The sequence below is a fragment of the Ipomoea nil genome, unplaced genomic scaffold (genome assembly GCF_001879475.1).
Source record: "Ipomoea nil cultivar Tokyo-kokei standard unplaced genomic scaffold, Asagao_1.1 scaffold2510, whole genome shotgun sequence".
Taxonomy (NCBI): domain Eukaryota; kingdom Viridiplantae; phylum Streptophyta; class Magnoliopsida; order Solanales; family Convolvulaceae; genus Ipomoea; species Ipomoea nil.
Window position 1 is genome coordinate 245619 of NW_017618938.1, and position 19265 is coordinate 264883.

At 41.7% G+C, this 19265-nt stretch overlaps 1 protein-coding gene and 1 long non-coding RNA gene across 5 annotated transcripts; one reads left to right on the plus strand and one right to left on the minus strand.

Annotated features, from left to right (window-relative positions):
* Positions 1-446: 446 nt before the first annotated feature.
* Positions 447-9729, plus strand: LOC109153568. The gene is made up of 4 exons (XR_002049539.1): positions 447-457; positions 4224-4226; positions 6304-6308; positions 9325-9729. It is a non-coding gene; the product is annotated as an uncharacterized LOC109153568 (long non-coding RNA).
* Positions 6804-9098, minus strand: LOC109153566. 4 transcript variants are annotated; one of them, XM_019301421.1, is made up of 7 exons: positions 8938-9098; positions 8362-8424; positions 7868-7907; positions 7627-7757; positions 7434-7530; positions 7136-7216; positions 6804-6962 (listed from the first exon to the last, which is right to left on the minus strand). In XM_019301421.1, exons 1-6 carry the CDS (start codon positions 9067-9069, stop codon positions 7173-7175), a joined length of 507 nt encoding a protein of 168 aa, XP_019156966.1. In that variant the 5' UTR covers positions 9070-9098; the 3' UTR covers positions 6804-6962; positions 7136-7172. The 4 variants fall into 4 exon arrangements, with proteins under 4 accessions (XP_019156966.1, XP_019156964.1, XP_019156965.1 ...); XM_019301419.1 differs by having other exon boundaries at positions 6804-6969; XM_019301420.1 differs by having other exon boundaries at positions 6804-6969; positions 7132-7216.
* Positions 9730-19265: the final 9536 nt, after the last annotated feature.

The following is a 19265-nucleotide window of genomic DNA, read 5'->3' on the forward strand; positions in this document are numbered from 1 at the left end:
CGACTCCTGTAGGCTTTTTCTCGGAAACGTCTAAGGGTCAGTGCCCTTGTTTCCTATATTTTCTCGCCGAGTCCCTCAGTCGAGGAGACCCTTTAGGCTATTTCTATCTTATAAATAGTTTAGGGTCAGTGCCCCGTCGTTTCTTTCTATACTCGCCGAGTCCGTCAGTCGAGGCGACTCCTGTAGGCTTTTTCTCGGAAACGTCTAAGGGTCAGTGCCCTTGTTTCCTATCTTTTCTCGCCGAGTCCCTCAGTCGAGGCGACCCTTTAGGCTTTTTCTATCTTAGAAACAGTTTAGGGTCAGTGCCCCGTCGTTTCTTTCTATACTCGCCGAGTCCCTCAGTCGAGGCGACTCCTGTAGGCTTTTTCTCAGAAACGTCTAAGGGTCAGTGCCCTTGTTTCCTATCTTTTCTCACCGAGTCCCTCAGTCGAGGTGACTCTTTTGGCTTTTTCTAAGGGTCCTAGCCCTTGTTTCTTTTCTTTTTCTCTCGCCGAGTCCCTGCTCGAGGCGAGTCCTGGCCATGATTCTTCTTTTCTAAGTACACTTCTCGGACTCTTGGCTCTTTTACTAACTCGAGTGACTCTCGGTTGCAGCTTTACTCTTTCTTCCCTTTATATAGCCCCTTGTAGATGAGAAATTCCAGGAGCAACCTTTTAGAATGCATTTTCTTGCCCCACGCCCTGAATATATCCAAGCCTGTTGTGCAGCACATGTGCCGGGAAATTAAGCTCGCCATATGTAGAAAAATCCATCCTCCAAATTCGCATAAGAGATAATACTTTCCCCGCCACGCCGAACTCCTATAGATAATACTCGGTTAGACTTTGAAAAAATATTGATGCTAAGAGGATTCGAGCCCTACCCTCCTTATTTCCTTCCATGGCCTTTACCAATCCTGCAAAATTAACTTTTTGGATCCTCACAATATTGATCTTAACAAATGCCAAGATTGCACATTAAGACAGCCATGCGCATTAAGCAAGCATCTCCACCCTTCACCACGCGTTGCCTTCGACTGTGGGAGCAAAACTCGACCACAGGATCAGCCACCGCACCGGCCTCTTCGAGACGTTTCATCCCTCACGAGTACTCTCCAGCGTTGACACTCGCGAGAGATAGTCGGAGAACTCAGTCGCAGCCGACTGCATGCCTCGTGACGAGACACGTGCCTTCCATTGCGAAGCAAGCTGTATGTCTAAGGGCGTCAATAATCACGGTCAACTTTTCTGTTGGCTTTGAATGTTTTCGGATGTAAAAGCTACTCATCAGCTCCTTTATCCAAACTTGGCACGTTATAGTGTGCTCACTGCTTCAATATCGACACCTTCTCCGAATTCTCGAATGAAGGGTTCAACAATATGTGCCTTATCAAATATATTTCCAGACTTGAGTCTGGCCACGTACGCGAACGGAACCCAATGCTAGTAAAAAAATTTCATGTGCAAGCAGCCAAGCAGGCCTAGGCGTGATGACTGGAAACTTCCCTATTTTCTTTGTTGTCCATCTTACAGTACTCAATCGAGAATCTTCCGGCTCAAGTCCTCGGATATCTCGAAGATCTTGCCCATAATATTGCCCCGGGAAAGAACTTGAGGGGCAAGCAGTGATCCTTAGCGTGGCGGAACCAAACTTGCCAGTCCAAATGAAGAGCTCCCGTACTCGACGGCGGTTAAGAAGCAGATGTCTGATCAGACCTGTTCCTGATTCGATCAACCTCATCAACGTTGTCGTGGGTATTGAGGAAAGGACGGTGGGGTCAGAGCCGCTTTCAGAGCCTGTTTCCGGTCCTCCGCTAACGAAGTGTTTGCCCAAAAGAGGAGCCGAGTCGTCATCCGAGTCGGAGTTGCTTTCATCTTACCTTCATCTTCATCGTTACGGTTGTGCCTCTATACAAATGGTAACTTCTTTTATGTTTGAACATCCAGAAGCCCACGTCGCTCGTTCACTCTGCTTAGTGTTTTATGGGAAAGTTTCTTCGCCGACTTGCTAACCGTGCGAGAGGCCACATATGACGCAAGCATGCCTGATTCCATTTTAAGTGTGCTCGACTCCAATTCCGCGACTGATTGCATGGTGGCCTAGATGCTGATATCCTGGCAATTAAAGCCTCCATATCACTTTCAATTAACTCCGACTGGACTCGACGACTGACTCGACGGTTATATTGATATAATCCCCATGCTTATAGAATTTTCCTTTTCGTTATGCAGATGCTATATGTACGTTCCCCAGCATGTCTGATCAATACCATCTTTCAAAGGAAACGGCATGCCTGCGGTCATCTCCTCCGTAGTCCGAGTGCTACGCAACCGACTCCCAAGCCTTAGCCGAGTGCTTTCCTTACTGACTCTAAATGTAATCAAGGCTAACTCCACGGATTCCGACTCCGCAACATGCCGTAGGATGGCCGAGTCCCTGACTACGGAGTCCGTCAGTCTATCTAGACTCGGCTTTCTCACTCGACAAGTCAGGTCGGGCCTACCCGGAGTGAGAAATTTTAACGGCGTTGGCAATTTTGACTAGCTGTGCGTAAGTTTCTAGTTGTGACTGGGTTGCCTTGGTGAGGTTGACGCTGGTTTCGGCTGGGATGACTGCCTCATTGTTCTGAGATTCAGTCCAAAAAACGTCGAAAGCTCCTCTCATCTACCATGAGCGACTCTGCCGAGTGATCGCCGGGGACTCTGCTAGAGGCAAAGCATTTTAACCGTTAAAATAATCTCATCCGAGTTCGAGTCGACTCCGTCGACACCGTTAGAGACTTCGGCGCAGGCATCCATGGTGACCGACTTCGACTCCTTCGTTTACAACGGCCGACTGCTCCTTTCGCTCTGGCTTATTGCGCACAAGTCGATCTTCGAAGGAGACGGGCGGATGATCGTCGAGAGGAATCCGCTATATCACTCAGAGATCTTCCTGATTATCTGAGTCATCATCGCCACCGCGTGATGGAGTTGGTCATTACCTCCAATGACATACATGTTCCAGTGTGCGTGATCGTTGTACACCACATGGAAGTATCCAAATTGGCATCTCGGCACTCTTTGCACTAATCTCCTCTCAGATGGCCGAAAGCAATGGTGATTTAATGATATTATCTTTTTTGTGAGCAATCATCTGTGTTGATATGTACGTCCAAATATCGAATGTACTGGGGATGGAAATGTCGTCACCGTTGCTCCCGTATTTTCGCTCAATCCTGCTTCCGATACCTTTCCCTTCTTTCAATTCTCCATCACGCTTCTGCTACCCATCCTCATGCAAGACTTTGGAAAAATTAATTTGCGAGCGATGGATGCCTCGTACAGAATGGATTTGTGTCATCGGGGACCGGTTGCCGACTGCCAGGCTTAACCCGCTGACTTCCCAGCCTACCGACTGCCGACTCCTCCTTTACATCCAGGTTTGTATGTCATCTATATAGAAGTGATAGGTCCTCCACAGCCGTCTTCTCTGTCACCTCTTGTGGTCGCATTGAATTCTATGAAAAATGACTTTTCTCTTCGGTACCGTCTTGCTCCTTTGGCTACAGTTTTATTAATTTCTAAGTATATGGGAGTTGCCTTCGCTCTCCACATCCGAGTTTGCGTCATCGGAATCGATGACGCTTTCAAATCTCCTTCATCCGCACCATCCGAGTTCGACTTCCACAGCCGACTGGGAGCCTTGTGATTTGACACGCGAGGGGATGCAATCGGGGTGCTCAGTAGGAATTCCACCACCAGGGCTCGACTTGGATCCTTCGATCGTATTAATAGTCCGCGAAACGAATGTATCCTCAGTGAGTCAGTGATGCTTATCATAACTACTGTCTTTCTATACTTCTGGAAAACTCATAGATGTGAATCGTCGACTTCTGGAAAGTTCATAAGCGGGAGGAGTTCATAGCCATGCCCCATCACTAGGTCGTCGACCCCTTTCTCCGCAACCGTGCCGAGTGTCACGAGTCGGTTGATTACTGTTTCTCTTCTTGCTTCCGCCAGATAACTGTCGCGCCACTTGTAGGGAGGAACGGAGTCGGCGATAGAGTGAAGCTGGGAGGAACTTATGCAGTCTCCATTCGTTCGTGTCTCGTAGCAGCCAGTCGGTTGGGAGAAGCAAGAAGGGCCGTCAACATGCTATACTGGTAAGCTTTCCACGCCGAGTCCACCATTGCCGTCTCTTCTCCAACCTTCTCTGAGCCGGTCATTTTGCAGAGAGAAAGAGAGTCATGAAAGGGGCCGGAGCTAGTGTTGAGAGGTTTGCTTTGCTTTCTTGTTCTTTTGGTGATTGGAGCGGGGTCGAACATTCTTGCCACGTACAGAGAACCTCGAGAGCGTTGGCCAGAAATTCCATTACCTTTAGGCCTTGATTTTGAAACTTTGCACTTGGCGAATCAGATCATCTTGTTGGCGTAGTCAAACCCCCAATTCCAGCTGCATTTCGAGGAATTTATCAGGGCGGGAACCGAGCAGAGTCAAGCTTCCGTCATCAAAGGGGATTAGGTTGCAGGAAAGAACTCGTGAAACTGAGTCGGCGGCGACTTGAAATAGATTTTTGTCGTATGTTTTTTGAACCTTAAGTTTTATACATTCCATTGTCCTGGTCCCATACTGATATGGATTTGGGAATTTCCGCTCCTCAGGCACTAGAAATACTTGACTGGAACTTATACTGCACAGCTTTTCTACAAGCCTCGTTGGAATCATACTGCTTATATGTTTTAACAAAGGCTTTCACATTGCTTTGTTAAAATATGAAATTTTGGAGGCGACTGTTTTTTTTTTTTTAGTTAGTACGTAAGAAATACATACATGTACTCGGCCACAATGATAGGTGGCGAAATGCCTGCTTTGCATAGCATTTCAAGGTGCCTCTTGCTCTGGATGAATCCTGGATGTTGATTTGGGAATTGAATTTTCATTCCCCTAGAAGACTGAAACTGGGAGTGCCTTCTGAAATATATATATTGTAGAGCCTCTCTGCGAGTCTCATTTAACAACATACTGCTTGTCTTTTCTCAATATAAACAAAATTCTTCCCATAATTCAGAGAAAAACAGAGAAAACAATTATGACCACGGTGTCTATCGTTAAAGTCCTGGTGGGGGAATCATTTATTCGGCGTCCCGATTTCTTGATTCCCCCGGCCGAGTCCCTCAGTGTGATAGACCGACCACTCTTTGCTAACAACTACCGAGTACTTTAATTACGTCTAATTTAAGGGTTACCTCTTGTAGACCTCAACGCATAGCTTCTTTACTTGAGTCTCCTCTAATTCTCTTCTTGGTCCACGGTTCTTCATGAACATTCTCAATCTTCCGTCCGTAGTGCCCGGACGCTCTCCGAAATTGCTCAGATAAAGAGGCAAACGCAACCTTTTGTCACGATCCCCACGGACGGCGCCAGTGATGGTTTTTGGATTTTCGGGCCCAAGGAGGTCCAACACAACCTTTAGCTAGAGGATACACCTTTCAATAAAGTTTGCTAAAATAATATGGGCTCGATGATTTTGACATGGAAACCGAAAGGAAAACCACGGGCCTTTTTGGGCGGTGCCAAGCCTAATTCCACTATGCATTTTGTAGGTGTCTTTTGTACATACTTGTAGGGCTATTCTCTATACAAAGTGTTGGCTTTCTAATAATATAGTGAGAATAATAGAAATGAGAGTGGTAGAATGGTGTGGAAGAGTCCTTCCATGTGTGTAGAGTGAGTGGCCCCCTTTCTTCTTGTCTTCTCCTCCTTTTATAGCTAGCCCATCCCAAAAGTGTCCGTTTGACCATTTAGTAGGGTAGTTAATAGGTATTAACTTGGTTATTAGTGGGGTAATAAGTGGGAGACTTAATAGGTAGCCTTTAATTGGGGGGTTATGGATGAGGTAGATAAATAGGGTAGTAAATAGGACTTCAAGGGTAGATAATTAGGAGTTTAATAGGGGCTAACGGCTAGTTTTAGGCCGACTTTCTACCCGTGCCGATCCCACACTCGCGCCGACTCCCGGGTCGAGCCGACTCCTCGGTTTGGCTTGTATCTTTTTGGACTTGCTCCATTTTCTTCTTGGGCTTCCCTTCTTTGTCTGGGCTTTATCTCTTTTCTTTTTGGGCCCCGAGCCCACGGGGTTCACACACCATCATCACAAATTTAGGACGTGCTTTCAAATGAAGAGGTGGTAGAGATTGTGGCTTCAGCGAAGAAATGTTTGTATATATTACAAAATAATCTACTTTTCTTTTATTTTCAAAAAAAAAAAAATCTTTTTTTCTTTTAAATGTTTTGTTTATTTCTACATTTACTCACAGTATACTACACCAAAATCGTCATTTAGCGGCGGTTATTTTGTTGTTTAGCGGCGGTTGGCAACCGCCACTAAATTATTCGCGTCTAAATAGTGTGTCGCGAAGGATTTAGCGCGGTTTTCAACAACCGCGGGAATTAATGGGAGACTTAATTAGCGGCGGTTTTGGTTGCATTTAGCGACGGTTTTGTAACCGCCGCGAATAATTGGTTATTTTCGTCTAGTGTTTAGCGACACTTGCATAACCGCCTCTAAATATTTAAATTTTATTTTAAATATTAGCGGCAGTTTTAAAACCGCCGCTAAAATATATTTTTATTTTAAAATTATTTTCTCATCTAATAGTAATGTCATTTTTGAGCTGCCTTTTAAAATTTTCATTATATTTTATTTTTTTATTTTTATGATCCTCATTAAATTATATTTTTTCTCGTAAATCTCTACATTTAAATTCCCATTGCACCCACAAAGAAATTCTGTATTCGCATTCAATTGAAAAGAAAATCAATTGTAACAAATTTTTGTAAATTAATAATATTAAACAATATTCATGTACAACCGTGTAGATATTAATTGAACCGCATACATAATTGAAAAGTATTTTTACATGAAAAATATAAAACATAGTAGTTCATTCAATATGACAATTTCATGCACTCTTGATGAAAATTGATAATCACTTCATTCATCTGGTACCTACATCAAAAAATGTAATTTACAAACGCATTAATAATAATAATAATAATAATAATAATAATAATAATAATAATAATATTACAAATAATAATAATAATAATAATAATAATAATAATAATAAAACACAATCCAAAGCAATAATCTTGTCAACTTGCTACATACTTACACTAGTAGTCTAGTACACAATCAACCCTTCTACATATTCACATGTATGTATTTTGCATGAACATGGCTTGGTACACAATATCTGCAAAGCAAAAGAAAGAATAATGTGAATAAAGCAGCAAATTACAAACCATAAAGAATTAAAAATTTCTGAAATGTGCATCTCTAATAGATATCAACTATTAATTAAACTATAAAATCACAATTGAATTTTATTTTATCTTTTATAAATTACAAATTATAGAGTATTATATTAGTGTCATTGAATATACTTTCTATGAAAATGTGCAATCATCAACCTGTTTTCTCAAACCATGTTTCTTGTTTTGCAGTCCCTGTTGAGGTTGGTTTGAGGCAATCTTCTCCAAAAAGTTCCAAAACCAAGGTTGTTTTACACTGGTACATGGAATAATAAGACAATATTCTAGGAAGTTGTTGATATTGGATCTGAAGTAGAGCAGGCAGAAAAATGGTGTGGTTAGAGAGAATTACCTTGGAAAAGAAAGATCCACATAACTCATGAGCCCTATACCATCTTGTAGCAACATAATCCTCCACAATGCAATAGAAAGAGATCAGAGAAGAACAACACTTCAGTTCAGTGCAGTTCAATAGAAGACAACCTGAGATGCTAATTCAAGAGGTAAAGCAATAAACACACTATCCCAAAGGAAATAAATATGGAGTAAAAAAACAAATAAAAATAAATAAAACCACAAAACAATGAGCATACCGTATAAAATACAGTTGTAGGTGTGACACTGAATGCAACCCTTGCGAATCCAAAATTGCATATTTTTAGTTTGCAATTTGCATTTGCCAATATATTTTTTTGGCTTAAGATCTCTATGATAAACATTGGTTGTTCGAAGTGAAATAATTGTAGGTCAGAATATATCAGAGAGCAAAGATCTATTGTGTCCAACCATTATATTAACATATAAATTATGCACTGGACTATCACCTGTGTGCATATATTTCAAAGCACGTAGCATTTGGTAGAGGAAAAATCGCTGGTGCTCGTGTGTCAAGTCAACAGATTAATAAATTTTAACCTGAAAACCTTAAAAAAAAAAGTAGATACTTACAACTACTGGTTATAAATTGGATTTAAATTATCCTCCAACAACCAAATACCCAAAAGCTAAGCCATTATCATCTCCAGCAGACTCATACTTACAGCTAAAATCGAGATGATAGGTTAACGACAAACACCTATTGTTATACCTTGGTAGTAGGAGGATCAACAAGAGCCCTTAGTGCCTTGTTGGATGATTCCATTGCTAGACCCTGCAAATAAATTCAGTGAATCATCATCTAGCCTAAAGGTGTCAAAGAGTACAAAATAGAAATCCAGGAACATTCAGTATTAGACTTTAAACTAATGCAGCCAGCATGGTATTTTATAGTAACACAAATAACTCTCACACAAGGCAAGATATGCTGATACACATTCATGAACAAACTAAATTCTGCTTTTCCAGAATTTTAATGACAAGCTAAGGCACATGCAATTTGATACCTTACATCACACATTTGCACGCCAATTTTATAGAATGAAAGGATACAGGGGATCGTCTTCAATTTTTCTTGTAAAATCAATGCTGTTGTTTGAAGAGATATCATCCATTACGACAGACATCATCCATTACGACTTCAGTTTACACTTCTTCATCGTCATAATCAACATCGACTAATACATCTCATATGATAGAAAATTTGAAAAAACTAAAGGTAATATTAAGAACAAAGAAAATTGCAATGATATAACAATAACAATAGTATAAAGTATAAACTACTTACTGGAGGAGATGTAACCCAAAGAGCGGAATAGCGGATATGATCCTGGAGAGACATGAGGTCATTTTGGTTCTTCTTGTAGACTTCATTGAAGTGGCCCAGGAGCTCCTCAAACGACACGGTTCCGAAGGACATAGATTCCAACAAGTTGAGATCACTGCTTGCCGACGACATTCAATTTGTATATATATATATATATATATATATATATATATATATATATATATATATATATTATGAAAAATTCTGAAAACTAGCGGGAAGAATTTAGGTTCCAAGAGAGAGAACCAATCAAATTGCAATAAACATTCAGAAAGAAATTCAAAATAATCCTCAAAAAATAAAAATAATTGATATAAATTCACAAAAATTAGAATTTATGTTTCGAAGGACCGGACAGATGGACTTGTTGAAGCAGTTCACCAGTAGTACTATTGCGAGGCTAATCGCAAAGCACACAACCACCACCAGCACCATGGAGCAAGCAGCCGTGGAGATGGATAGCTTCTGTGAACGGTCGCAAGTGGTGTCGCCGATGTTGACGGCGCTGCAGTCACCGTCTTCCTCTCGGCGGCTCCGGTATCGCCTATCTAATTCCAGAGAGGGCATATCCATGTTGAAAGTGAAAGCTTTTGAAATTCCTTCTTGCTTGTCGATTGCTTTGGACCTGACTTGTCGAATACTCATTTAGAGGCGGTTGTATATAATCGCCGCTAAGTATATGTTGCTAAAAATCTAATTTGTTGTAGTGATATGGTAAATTATTGCGGCCTGAAAATTAGGCATTTACTCCGATTTCTGCTCCAAACAGTAGTTGTAATAGGCTAAGGAGGTGAATGGATGAAAATAGCCCCAATATTAATGCCCATTTGACGGAAAAGGTAACAAAGGAACTAATTTGGAATAGTTTTTAAAACTCAAAAAGCCACATGGATGTAATTGAAAGTCGAAATGCAAAATTGAGAATGAGTAATAGTCGAGGGACCATTTTAGAAAAAATCTATTAACTCTAATAAGTATTTGTTAGTATATTTGCATATTTGACATTTGATAAATTTGACAAATTTAACACTAAAATATATTTAATAATTAAAAAATAAATAACAGAAGCATGTAAAACGGTACCATGAGTAAAATAACATAATAATATATATTAAAAATAATAATCTTATCTTAATCTTAAATTCTTAAAGATATAATAATAAAAATTAACATTAACAATTAATAATAATAATAATAATAATAATAATAATAATAATAATAAAAGGAATTAGATGAAGGATCTAGAATGCTAAGGCATTATCTATTCTTCCACCTAATTCCTCACCATTTCCACCCTCGCTATTCTCTCTATCTATCTGTCGCTATGTCTCTCTCTATTACCATGTCTCAGGCAAGACTTTCTCTCTGCCTCACAACTTCTCTTCTTCTGCGTCTCCCGCTGTCCGCCGCCCTTAGGTATCCTTCGGCGTCTCCGGCTCTCCGCCCACCATCGCCCCTCGCAGGCTTGAGCATCACTCGGCGTCTCCGGCCACCCATCCGTCTTCTTCGACCTTATCTGCAATTTCTCCCTCCCTCTACAAAAATAGCTACAGAAATCTAGCCCTTCTAAAGATAATAACATTCATACCTCAAATCTATAGCAATCTGCCTCAATTGATTTCGTAATCTGTACATGCTAAAAAATTACCGGCTACATTTTATGTACTTGCTTCAAAAAATAATCTGTTTTTTTTTTCAAATTAAAAAAAGGAATCGCATATAATATTTAGAGTTAATACCCATTTTGGTCCCTCGACTATTACGTAATGCGCAATTTAGTCCCATACTATTAAAAGTACCCAATTTAGTTCTCTAACTTATAAATTATACCCAATTGGTCTTCCGTTACAATTGTCATCCATCCACCGTTATAGAGAGGGGCAAAAACATCCTTTTATCTAATAATCGAGGGACCAAAATGGGTATTAATTATTATTATTATTATTATTATTATTATTATTATTATTATTATTATATACGTAAATTACAATATACTTAGATTCAAATATTAAAAATTTGCCAATTACTGAGTGACTAAGCTACTTTAGTAAAAATAATGATGTAGGGGCATATATATTCAATTTATTATATATCTTGAGATGTGGTATTAATGTAATAGTGTGTTACCTAAATAAGCATGTGTTTTAATCATGCCCAAATGTAACAATTTCAAGTTAAGTAATACAAAGGGGTTAAAAATTTTAATGTGAGAGTATAATGTAGATTCTTTAATTACAAAAAAAAAAAAAAAAAAAAAAAAAATGTTGTATATAAACGAAGAAGGGTGACATGTATTTCGTTTATGGTTATGATGGAACAGACAAAACTTTGTTGTGGAAGGCACTTTCAGCGGCTTTAAGATCCAAAAGTGAAGTGGTATTAAATGTTGCATCAAGCGATATAGCTTCATTACTTTTACCTGGTGGAAGGACTGCACACTCCAGGTTTGCTATACCTATTTCTGTTAATGAAGATTCCACTTGCAACATTAGGCAAGGCAGTGCACTGGCTGAGTTGATAATCAAAGACAAACTTATAATTTGGGATGAAGCTCTTATGATGCACAAACATTGTTTTGAAGCATTGGATAGGACAATGAGTGATTTAATGTGTTTCTCAAATTTTAGGAGCTCAACAATGACCTTTGGAGTTGTTCTGGGTGGAGACTTTAAAACAAATTTTAGCGATTATTGCAAAACGGTACTCGATAGGACATAGTACAAGCCAGTATTAATTCTTCTTACATGTGGGATAATTGTGAAGTTCTTCGTTTAACGAAGAATTTAAGATTGTGAAGTATTACTAATGAAGAGGAGGTTGAGAAGTTAGATATTTTTGTCAAGTGGATTGCATATTTATGTGATGGAAAACTTGGTGAAGACAATGGTGGTGATTGCAATATAATTATACTGTCTTCCTTTGTATTGGAAAATGAGGGCGATCCCATTAGACAAATTGTTGACAGCACATTTCATGAATACCGTACTGGAAACATAGATACAAGACAACTCGATAGTAGAGCTATTTTGGCTCCAACATTAGATGTTGTCGATGAGGTCAATGAATACATGAACGGTATGAATCAAGCCTTATCCAGAAAATATTTGAGTTGTGATTTTGTTTTCAAGTCAGAGACAAATGTTGATATGCAATCTGAGGTCCACACAACAGAATTTTTAAATAGTTTGAGATGTTCAGAGGTCCCCAACCACTGTTTAACCTTGAAAGTTGGAACTCCAGTTATGCTGCTGAGAAATATAGATCACTCATTGGGACTGTGCAATGATACAAGGTTGATAGTAACACAGTTGGGAAATCATGTTATTGAAGCACAAATCCTATGTGGCAACAACGCATGTACAAATGTGTTGATACCAAGGCTATCTTTGACTCTTCAGACCCAAGACTACCATTTAAATTTCAAAGAAAGCAGTTTCCACTTATGATATCATATGCAATGACAATCAACAAAAGTCAATGTCAAATGCTTTCACATGTTGGTTTGTTACTGAAAAAACCAATTTTTAACCATGGCTAATTATATGTAGCAGTTTCTAGGGTGAGTAATCCTAATGATCTTAAAGTCTTAATTTGTGGGGAATCTAGAGGTCTTTTAAACAATACTCAAAATGTAGTTTACAAAGAAATCTGTAATAATGTGTAATTGTTTTGTTTATGGAACGCCAATAAATTATAATTTGTCTATTTATTACATCTAAAACCTTATTGGTCCTATATCTTCAATATAACAATCTTTTATGTATTGCATCATAATATCATGGTCGTGCAATGCACGGGTGCAACTACTAGTTAGAATATAAAAACACTACGACAATCTCCTAATGAAAATTGACTTGGTATTTATTAAGAAGTCAATTGATTATTTGTCCAAGTTTAAACTTATTTGTATACTTTATAATTTGTGTATGACTGTATGTAGTTTGTAGTTTGTATTATGTAGAAATGTAGAATTGTAGTATTGAGTTATTGACTATTGAGTATTGAGAATTGTATTAACTATTAAGTATTTAAGTTATTGTACTATTGTAGACTTGTAGTATTTAAGTTATTAACTTATTAAGTATTATTATTTATTAATGAGGAAATGGAATTGGAAAGTGATGATATTTCTCAACCACCAATTCAAACTCAAAGTGTTGGATCTTCTCAACCATCTACAACGTCAACTACAATGAAAAGAAAGTTCAATGATATAGGTTGGGACTATGGGGTACTTAATGATCCTACTAAGTCAATGGACAAGATTAAATGTTTATTGTGCAAGAAAGTAATGTCTGGTGGAGTGTAACACCCCGTGTTACGATCCCTAAAACCAATTAAATCATTTAATTAATCACCTAAGAGAAAGAATTAAATCACAACAATTAATTAGGGAAGCCCACCATAGTCCATGGGCCCTTATCCCTAAACCCAATCCTTAGTCCTAAAAGGAATAGAGTTAGCAGACCTATAGTAATTAGATCCTAAGTAAGACTTTTAGATATATAAATAGGGAACATAATGAGGCACCTAGAACTCCCACCACAATAATCTCTCACCACACCAAGAATTCCAAGAATTCCCTAGGAGAAATCAAGAAACGAGAAAGCTTAAAGAAAGACCCTTCATAGCCAAGGAATCAATTAAGGCTAAGAGGTAACCCATGTCTCAACAAAACCTATTTTCATAGCTATGATTCCCCTCTTAGGATTTCCCCATATTATTGTGTATTGATGATTTGTGATATTATTATTGATGATTGGTGGGATGATTCCATGGGTGATCTTGATGATGAGAGGTTCTTGATAATTATGGTGTTCTTGACGATTATATAACGTTATTGATAATTATATGGTGTTCTTGATGTTCTTAATGATTATATGAGGTTCTTGATAGTTATATGATATTCCTACCGAATCTTGATTTTGGAAGATGAATTGTGTTCTTGTTGATTTAAAAATAATTAGAACCCTAGGTATATCGTGGAATTCGTATGGTATTATTCTTGGTATATTGGGTGGGAATTCGCATGATTGGGTGTTGATTATGTTTAGAAAAGCATGATAGGTTATGTGCCATATGTTTCTTGATTTTGATCCGTTAATTGTCTACGTGTGTTATCAATTGCGTTTGAAAGTGTCTAAGCATGGTTTTGGGTTCCACAAAGGTTCCCGGGGCGTTTTTGGTGAAAAAGAGTCAGTGGGGGGTAGGGGACCCGCCACCTACCCGCGGCCTATTTGGGCAACGCCGGCAGCGGGCAGCTGCCCGCCGGGCACCCGCTGCTCGGAACAGTGCCGCCGGCGGGTGATCCCTCACCCACCGGCTACCCGCTGGTTTGTACCCAATTTGGGATTTTGGCTTCCCCGTTTGATGTTCTCCCGATCCCCGTGGTGTCCCAACGGACTCCGTCTATCGTGCCTATGTCTAGTTTGATATTTCGGGTACCGTTCTTAGGTTGTATGAGTCTTATATATTGCATGCTAGTTGAATTGGTATCCCGTTGACCTAGGTGAAAGAAGTATGAACCCCTTAGGATTATTCTTAGTATGTGAAGGATCACGCATAGGTTTTGTTAGACGTTTTCTCCCCCTTCCCAATGTGTTAATGTAGGTTGCATGTGCTTGCTATGTGTTATGTGTGCATGATACCCCAATTTGGTTGCGATCGGATTGGTCATTCCTGAGCTGCGGTTCAGAAGCTGGCTGCGGTCAGATTTACACTCTTGGGCTGCGATCCACCGTTTGGTTGCGATCAAACGTTTCTACATGAGCTGCGGTTCATATTTCCTGGCTGCGGTCAGATTACATATTCTTTGGCTGCGGTCCACTGTTTGGTTGCGATCAAACTATGATGAGCTGCGGTTCATCGGTCGGTTGCGATCGACCCCTCCGTGTTGCGATACGGGGCAGGGTGCTGCGGGGCCGTGTCAGAGCTATATGCGCTGACCCTCATGTATGGGCATGCGATTGGTCCTGTGGCGCCAACAAATTGTGCTATGTGATGAGATATGGATGAGTTGTTGTTATGAGTGTCTCGGGAGGTGACTTTGGGATTTATGCCGGGAATCGTATATGTTGGGTTATGGATATTAACTGTGCTTATCTTTATCTGCCTTGCCTGTTTCCCTATGCTTGTGAATTGTTTATGCTTGATTATGTCCGTTGTCTGTGCTAAGCCCTATCTGCTGAGTCTATTCCCTGTTTTGAAAGCTAGAGTCTCTTAGGATATATCTTCATGCTTCGAAATGGTTTTCATATATCTATGTATATATCTATATGTATTGTATTTCAACGCGTTGGAGTGGGTTACCAGCATCTCTCGCTGAACAGATATATTTGGCTTTCAGGCACAGAGGAGTAGACACTGGAGCGCGCTAGAGATTTGGAGCGTAGAGTAGATAGTTTCCCTTTGGGCCTGCGTGCCATACTTATATATTTACATTATTGAGGATAGTAGTTAGTTAGCCTGTGCACCCGAGTTCTCTAGCTCAGGTGCGGCATAGCACCCCGTACTCTACTATATTATGTTTTGGGATTTAATGAGAATTTACCTTTATTATATACGTTTCAAAAGTTTAAAATTTCGGGGTACTACAGTTGGTATCAGAGCCTAAGTTTGACCCTAGGATAAGACTATTAAGACAGAACCTAGGACATAGACTTGAACTTTAGGTACTTAGGGACATAGAATTCGAAAATCCTAGGACGCGCAGTGAGATTGTGAGACCTACACATAACCTCCCCTCACTTTATCCCTCCCCTATCTAAAGAGAACTTTTTCCCCCGCTTATCACATCGAAAGAAGAGCACCGAGCTCTAACCTAAAGTTCTTATAAACATTGGCCCAGAAAGACGACATCATGGCGCCAAACAGAAGACAATCAAGAACTCCAGAACCCGCCACACACGACCCCCTGACCCAAACACTCCAACAACTAACGCAAGTCGCCCAGACACTAAGCGACGTAGCTCTTCGCAACAACAGGCCCCCGCCTCCTCTATCAAACACGAACTCAGACGTCGCCCGATAAGTTTCAAATCATCGACCACCCACGTTCTCAGGAGAAGAGGACCCCGTAATCCTGGAGGAATGGATCCAGACCCTCGACAAAATTATCGGGTTAGTGGAATGCCCAGAGGAACGTCGCGTGGAGATAGCCTCGTTCTACTTCGGACATGAGGTCGATCTTTGGTGGATCCACGAGGGTCCCGCTTACCAACAAGAACCAGGGTTCAACTGGGAAAACCTCAAAACACGACTACGAGAACGATTCTACCCAACACACGTAAAAGCATCCATGTACGAAGAGTTCCTCCACCTAAAACAAGGGACAGCCACCGTCATGGAATACCACAAGCGATTCCTCGAACTCGCACGCTTCGCACCAAAGCTAGTCCCCACCAAAGTAACCAAAATAGAGAGATTCGTCTCGGGCCTCAACTTCGAAGCCCGAAAAGCACTAGTGGTAAGCAGACCTCGGACACTCAACGAGGCCTACTCCAGTGCCGCCAATCTCTATCGAATCCAACTACTCCAGCGTGGGGTTCAGGAACAGATACGAAAGAGGAACACCGGAGGGGGGGCACCACCGGTAAAAAGAACAAGGAACGACACCAACACAAGACCAAGCAACCTGATCAACCAAAGACCGTCCCTAGGGAACAATGAAGCAAACCCAAGAAGCTTCCCTTGCCCAAAATGCAACAAAAGCCATAGAGGGAAAGATTGCATGGGCAATCCTTGGCGATGCTTCAACTGCGGAGAAGAAGGGCACAAAGCCTTCCAGTGCACTCAACCCCAAAGGCCACACCCCACCACCACAGGTCAACACGGAGGCACCACCCACCAAGGGAACTACGGCGCTCCCAGGAAAATATTCGTCATGAGCCGCACTCAAGCCGACCTCGGGAACGAGAGCAACCCCGAGGAGGGGAACCTAACCCCAGAAAACGAGGACCACATAGACCCCGCGGGAGAAAATCAAGAAGACGAATTCTGTCTAGGATAAACCAACAATTCCTTGTAATCGCTTTCATAATAAAGCTACTTACTTCGGAATTATTATAAATAAAAGATTAGATCAAAATTCGAACCTACTTACATGAAACCAAAAATTATACAACAAACCAAGCCTCACATCACTAGAAGACGAAAGAGGGAAAAAGACAAAGGCCACACCACCAAGAAAAGCCTAGTGTTGCCAATAAGAATGGAACCTTGGACCTCTCACTTACAAGACTAAGGCCTTAACCATTAAGCTATGAGTGTTTCTTAAAACCCCAAGGGAACACTCCCCTCTTAAACCGCCACAAGTCCCTAAAACCCAAAAAAATCCCCAAATCAAAAACCCTCTTCTTCTTCCTTCCCCCCCCCCCACTTTCTCTCCTTCACCCATTCCACAAACACACCGCCGCCCTCCCTTGACGTCGGAAACCCGAGACCGCCGCCACCAGCGACCAAGCCACGACCGGCCGCCCAGGTCGTAACCGCCGCACGCTGCCGCTGCCGCCGGAGGAAACCGCGACGCCAACCACCGCCTGTCGCCCACCTGGGCGCTACCCGCTGCCGCACACCACCCAATGCCACCATAACGCCGTCACCCCCCCCACCGAGCCGTCACCTGGACTCAGCTCGCCGTCACCGCCCTCGCCAACGGGGAAAACCGCTCGTCGGAAAAAGTGTCAACTATCAAAATGCCGAAGAAACCCCTCGGAACCCGTACCCCGGAATGGAGTAACGCAGGCTACACCGTGATAGGAGGTAAAGCCCTGGAACCCGACCAATTCTCTCCGGGATTGGTTGATATGCTTAACCACCAAGGGCTTTTGGATACGTATCTCACCATCAAGGGGGATACGTACCCCGAATTGGTGAAGGAATTCTATCAACATCTAGTGGCCACAAAACAGGGTGATAAGCTAGAAATCGCCACCAAGGTCCGTGGCAAGGAAATTATACTCTCCGATGGCCGCTTGGCCAAGCTCTTGAAATTGACCACCACGGGTGTGTCAAACTACGACCGAAAGGGGTGGATTGATACCCAAAATACGGGGTACAAGGACTACCTCGGGTACCTACTCGGGAAGGAGGAAGGATTCACCTCGGCCACAAGACCTAATAGGAAGTGGCTATCGGCGGAGCAAAAGATATTGGTTATGATTGTGACCGATAGCCTCTTGCCCACGAACAATAAGAGCAAGGACGTGGGTAGTTTAGAGTGCACCTTTGCCTACTTCTTGAAACACAAAATCAAGTTCAACCTGCCGGCCCTCATGCTAAAACACATGGAGTTTTGCAAATCAAGCAACCGACTTAGCCTACCCTACGGGATGATCCTAAGTTGGATCATGGAGAAAAAGGGGGTGGACCTAAGCCACACCGAGGTCAAGACCGCAAATAGCATGGCCTTTAATGCCCAGAACCTACACCGCAATGATATCTACTACACTGAGGGAGGACATTACCTCACCCTCGAAGAAATTTGCCAAAAACCCGAGGATGAACGAAGAGAATTGGTCGACCAATTAGACATCTCCAACAAGAAGCTCAAACGGGCAATGCAAGATTGCGGAATCCTGGAGGGAAATGAGGACCAGGAGGAGGATGACGAACCCAACCCGTCGGTGCAACCACGATCAGGAGAGAACCCAAGGGAGCAAAACGAGGGCTCAATCAATGAACGCATACTCGCACAGCTCAACCGGCAAAACCAAATCATGGAGGAAGGGCTCTCATCCTTGATCCGTACGACACGCGCACTAGATCAGAGGGTGGCAGCAATCGAGGCCACCTTGGGCACTTGCGGGGCGTCCAGCTCAGGAGCAGGAGACCGAGGTAGACCCAAAACCCTTCTATCACAACACCACCAGAAATCAAGTCTACCCCAGCTAAGGCGAAACGTGGGGCCACATTCCTAACCAGGAGGCCAAAACACGGGATGCCTAGGGGTGAAAGAATGGATTAACACACCGGGCTTCGGGGACGAAGCCCCCTTATAAGGGGGGGAGAGTGTAACACCCCGTGTTACGATCCCTAAAACCAATTAAATCATTTAATTAATCACCTAAGAGAAAGAATTAAATCACAACAATTAATTAGGGAGGCCCACCATAGTCCATGGGCCCTTATCCCTAAACCCAATCCTTAGTCCTAAAAGGAATAGAGTTAGCAGACCTATAGTAATTAGACCCTAAGTAAGACTCTTAGATATATAAATAGGGAACATAATGAGGCACCTAGAACTCCCACCACAATAATCTCTCACCACACCAAGAATTCCAAGAATTCCC